At 51.0% G+C, this 5,182-nt stretch overlaps 1 protein-coding gene across 4 annotated transcripts in view; it reads right to left on the minus strand.

Moving 5' to 3' along the window:
* lsr (lipolysis stimulated lipoprotein receptor) overlaps positions 1 to 5,182 on the minus strand; it is a 22,961-nt gene that overhangs the window by 3,583 nt on the left and 14,196 nt on the right. For 2 of the 4 annotated variants that reach the window (XM_048620675.1, XM_048620676.1), the window contains exons 4-7: positions 3,984 to 4,040; positions 3,189 to 3,335; positions 2,077 to 2,256; positions 41 to 94 (exon numbers count right to left, since the gene is read on the minus strand). In XM_048620675.1, coding sequence (XP_048476632.1) covers positions 41 to 94; positions 2,077 to 2,256; positions 3,189 to 3,335; positions 3,984 to 4,040 — 438 coding nt within the window. The remainder of the gene's footprint in view (positions 1 to 40; positions 95 to 2,076; positions 2,257 to 3,188; positions 3,336 to 3,983; positions 4,041 to 5,182) is intronic. The other 2 variants (XM_048620677.1, XM_048620678.1) reach the window with 2 other exon arrangements.

Raw genomic sequence — 5,182 nt, forward strand, 5'->3', positions numbered from 1 at the left:
TCAGTACTCAGTGAGAATAAACTGCACAACGCTTACTCACCGGAGCTTGCAGTGTCCTGGTCATGGAGTAGGGGAACTCGACTCTGGTTTCCAACTGGAAAATGTGGGGAAAGATTTAAAGAGAGATCAGGGAGCATGACATAGACAGATCCTGGGTTTCACCAGCACTGCCGTGCCTCTTCACAGGCCCAGACTCCATACCTCAGGCCCCAGGCCCCAGCTCAATGCTGTCCCACTCACTCATTCTGCTCTTCCAAGGTTCCCATCCTTACCTTGACCCTCTGCTTAGCTCCACAATAACTGACAATAACTGTTGACTGACTTTATCCAGGGTGGGATTGATTCATTCCTACTCCCAGGGCTCAGGTCCCAGAATGAGAGCCCCACTTTGCTCCCAACTCTCACCCCCTCCCGAATAATCTGAGCCTGTGACACGACCATCCATCCAGACCAAATCCTGGCCTGGGAATTGCTTCCCTCCTGATCTCCTGGGCTGCTCTGAATGTTGGGCAGCTTTCAAATTCCAGTGTCCCACTTTGTAATAGACCCAACACCCACTAACATCACACAGCAACCACAGAGACAGACAGAGAGAGAGCCAGATGGTTCCTACAGGACCATAACAGGCCCCAGTCCCGGCCTCTGAGCTGCTCCAGACCCCGGCCCCCCCCCCCCCGTGCGCCCGGCCCCCCCCCCCCCCCCCCGCCCCCCCCCCCCCCCCCCCCGCCGACGTGCGCCAGACCCCGGCTCCCCCACCCCCGCACCGACGTGCACCAGGCCCCAGCCTCCCGCAACGTGCACCAGGCTCCGGGCTAAATCATCTCCAGGGCCCCAGTTCCTGCAGAGTGACTGGTTCCAGCATAGACCCCCTGAGTCACTAACCCACATGGGCCATGAAGAGACCCTGGTCCCTGGAGAGGGTTAGAAGAGCCCACGTTGCTGCGGGTTTCAAATAGCAAGCTCCAGCGCGGAGAAGGGAGCAGGATCCACACAAACTGACATTTCTGTCAGAAACGAGTTGAAACCTGCTCATCACCAGTGAGTGACTAACAGCAGACACTATCTGACACACACCATGATTCTGATAATAATCACAGGCTGGATCATCGAGACTCAGACAGCGGTTAGAGACCAATGTCTGTCTCTCAATCTGTTACACAGCCTGGGTTAGACCAGCCCCTCTGCTGGAGTGATGGGAGAACACTAGAACATCAGAAACAGGAGCAGGACGAGGCCATTCAGCCCCTCAAACCTGCTCCACCATTCTATAAGATCATGGCTGAGCTTTTCTTGGCCTCGGCTCCACTTACCCGCCCACTCACCCTAACCCTTAATTCCTTTCCTGTTCAAAAATCTATCTTTGCTTTAAAAACATTCAATGAGGAAGCCCCAGCTGCTTCACTGGGCAGGGGATTCTACAAATTCACAACCCTTTGGGTGAAGAAGTTCCTCCTCAATTCAGTTGTAAATCTGTTCCCCCTTATTTTGAGGCTACGCCCCCAGTTCTAGTTTCACCCGCCAGTGGAAACAGCCTCCCTGCTTCTATCTTATCTACTCCCTTCAAAATTTTATACATTTCTGTAAGATTCCCCCTCATTCCTCTAAATTCCAATGAGTTTAGTCCCAAGGGGGAAGAGGTAGTTTTGGGCTGCAACCCATCTAAACCCTCTTCCCCACAGCCCAGGAGCACCAAACCCTGCCCCACAGGGCCCTAACCTCCCTCCCAAGTCCAGAACATTAATGCTTCCCAAGCACTGGGAACAGGAGGAGGCCATTCAGCCCCTCAAGCCTGCCCCTCCGTTCTGGATCACAGCTGTCCATCTCTGTTATCCCGCTAGCCCTTGCTATCATGAGTAACGAGGTAATTTCTGCCCCCTTCACTTGAGGCAGCTAGCTGAGATCAGGGCTGATCAGGGCACAGAGTTAACATGGCAAACACATGACCATTTACCCCTCTGAGCCCAGAAACACCAAAGCGGTGCCGTCTCTGTCTCTCTACAGCCGATTCCTGAACTGCCAACTATTCCCGGTGTTCCCCAACCTTCCTTTCAACATCTGCAGTATTTGGTGACTTACCTGAGCTGGCTCCATCAAAATCTGATCCATAGCCTCCATTGAACTGGGTCATTGGGACCATGACTGGGAGCGGGGGCTGTATCTTTCCCTGACTATGGTGGGAGTACACACTGGGAGCGTAGGTACTCGGGGCATAGAGACTAGGAATACCCGCTGTAGCTGCCTTTCCCGCGTGATATACTGGGGGTGGGGTGGGGGTTGGGGAGGAGCAAAAAAAAAACACATTCAATCAGTCACTTGTGAGAAATATTCCCGAATTATTACACTCTACAACATTCCCTTAAACTGCAATCATCACGCAGCAACAGGAGGCCATTCAGCCCCCATGCTCACAGCAACAGGAGGCCATTCAGCCCCCATGCTCACAGCAACAGGAGGCCATTCAGCCCCCATGCTCACAGCAACAGGAGGCCATTCAGCTCGCTCTCCGCAGGAACGGGAGGCCATTCAGCCCATTGAGGCTGTTTCCCCATTGCGACCGATCTGTATTCTAGCTCCACAAGGCCACCCTCAATCCCCAAACCCATCAAAACTTGACCAGAGTTTTCAAACGTTTGACCACTCTGAGGCACGACAGGTTGTTGTAGTGCAACAGTGTGAGACAGAGTGAGAGCCAAAGCATGCGAGTGAGTGAGAACGAGAGTGACTGAGAGCGTGAGTGAGAGTGCGAGAGCATGCGAGCGAGCGAGAGCGACCAAGAGCGCGAGAGAGAGACCGACCGAGAGAGAGCACAAGAGTGCGCAAGGGCTGAGAAAAGGCGAGGGTGAGAGAGGATGTGAGAGGGTTGAGAGCGCGCTAGGGCAGGAGGGTGAGGGTGCAGAAGACCGAGCACGAGTGCGAGAGAGTGAGGGTGTGAGAGTGTGTGAGAAAGAGAGAGAGTGCGTGACTGATCCTCTGTTTGAGGAAGTTCTTCCTGACATCCATGCAACACTGATGTGACAGTCCTGACCTTTGTTCTGGCTCTTTGTCCTTCCCCATTCCCTCCAGAGGTATTCTCTGCACCAACCTGTTACAATATTTACTGCGAGTATAGTGTGCGGAGTGAAAGATTTGCTGTGAGGAATATTCCACGTTGACAGAGAGAGGTGTGAATGAAGATAGGGGTTACTCACATGCAAATGGGCAGCAGCATTTCTCTGGGCAGCATGGACACCGTACATAACAGCAGCAAGTGTGAGGGCAGCACTGGCACCAGCAGATACCAATCAGGATCAGCAGAATGACAAACCCGAGAACCACCAGAACCACAAACAGCCAATCTGAGGGCAGAGGAGCCAAGTTATTGACCAGAGAATGTGTCTGACGCTACACAAATTCAACATCATCCCATCCTCTGTGGGCCCACCGCAGGCGAAGGTCCCACACACAGACTGTTCAAATCTCAGGGCACTACATTTCAAACAAGTACAAATTAAACACCAACAGTCCTTTATTCACATGACAGTGGACCACATTCCAGACTCGCTCCCCGCACGCGCACACATTCCAGACTCGCTCCCCCCGCGCGCACACATTCCAGACTCGCTCCCCGCGCGCGCACACATTCCAGACTCGCTCCCCGCGCGCGCACACATTACAGAGCACATCATCATCTTTAGCACAGAAGGAGGCCATTGGCCCACTATGCAGTATTTGTAGACATACCAAAACACCCAATACATCACAGCAACAGAACTTCTAACATTTACATTGTAATGCACTATGTGTCACCAGTGTAGAAATCACACAACTGAGAGACAGAGAGGATCCCAAGATAGTGCAGAGGAAGATATAACAAGCAACACAGCAAGTGCCCAGGGTCCACCAACTCTCACCACCCAACCCGTACTGTACATGGGAGCTGCTGAAGAGTCAGTTACCCCATGGAGGGCCTGTTTCTACTCTGACAGTGCAGGAGGGGGCAGTACCTGGCATGATCCCTATCTGTACACCTGGCAACAGGGAAGTGGTGACTCCAGTTCTACCTGGAGAACAAAACAGAGAGAGGACAACCAAGTTACCAAGGGGAAAGTGGTCAACTACATCAACCAAACACCAAGTCTTCTCCCAGCCCCTCCCCCAGTTTGTGTGGCCTCAGCTGCATGGACACCAAGCTTGAGGTTACCTTCCTAAATGGCTCCATGACCTCTATCCTTCCACCATCCCTGTCTAGCTCCCTCAACACCTCTAGAAAACTCCTTTAATTGGCTAATGGGTCTTGTTATCTCCTGACAGAGCTCAATATTATGTTTGGTTACAGACTCACATTGATGAAGTGCTTTGGTGCGCAATATCAAGAAACAAGAGGAGCCTACTCAGGCCTTTGAGCCTGCTTTGTCATTCAATAAGATCATGACTGATCTGATTTTAACCACAATTCCACATACCTGCATATCCTGATAATCTTTCATTGCCTTGGTCATCACCAATCTTTCTACCTTTACTTCAAAAATATCTAATAATCCTGTCACCACTGCCTTTGGAGGAGAGGAAATTGCAAAGACTCTCAACTCTCTGGAAGACAAAATCTTCCTCATCTCTGATCTAAACAGACAGCCCCTTACTTTTAAAAAGTGACCCCTTGTTCTAGATTCCCCCAAAGAGGGAATCCACCAGCTGGTCAAGTCCCCTCAGGATCTTATACATTTTCACTCATCACCTCCAAATCTTCTAAACTTCAGAAGATACAGGCTCATTATCTATCATCCAGGAAGAAATAGCAAGATATCGAGATTAAAAACTGTCCCATTGGGCAGACGCAGCATGGGTTCCTGAAAGGCAGGTAAAACTTGACTAATTTGCTGGAATTTTATGAAGACATTACGAGTGCAGTGGACAAAGGGGATCCAGTAGATGTGGTGAATTTGGATTTCCAAAAGGTGTTCAACAAGATGCCGCACAAAAGGCTGCTCCATAAGATAAAGGTACACAGCGTTACAGGCAATGTATTGGCATGGATTGAGGATTGGTTAACTAACAGGAAGCAAAGAGTGGGGGTAAATGAGTGCTGTTCTGGTTGGCGAACAGTGACTAGTGGTGTGCCTCAGGGATCAGTGCTGGGACTGCAATTGTTTACAACATACATCGATGATTTGGAATTGGGGACCAAGTGTAACGTGTCAAAGTT

Source organism: Rhincodon typus, chromosome 47 (genome assembly GCF_021869965.1).
Source record: "Rhincodon typus isolate 14 chromosome 47, sRhiTyp1.1, whole genome shotgun sequence".
NCBI classification, from domain to species: domain Eukaryota; kingdom Metazoa; phylum Chordata; class Chondrichthyes; order Orectolobiformes; family Rhincodontidae; genus Rhincodon; species Rhincodon typus.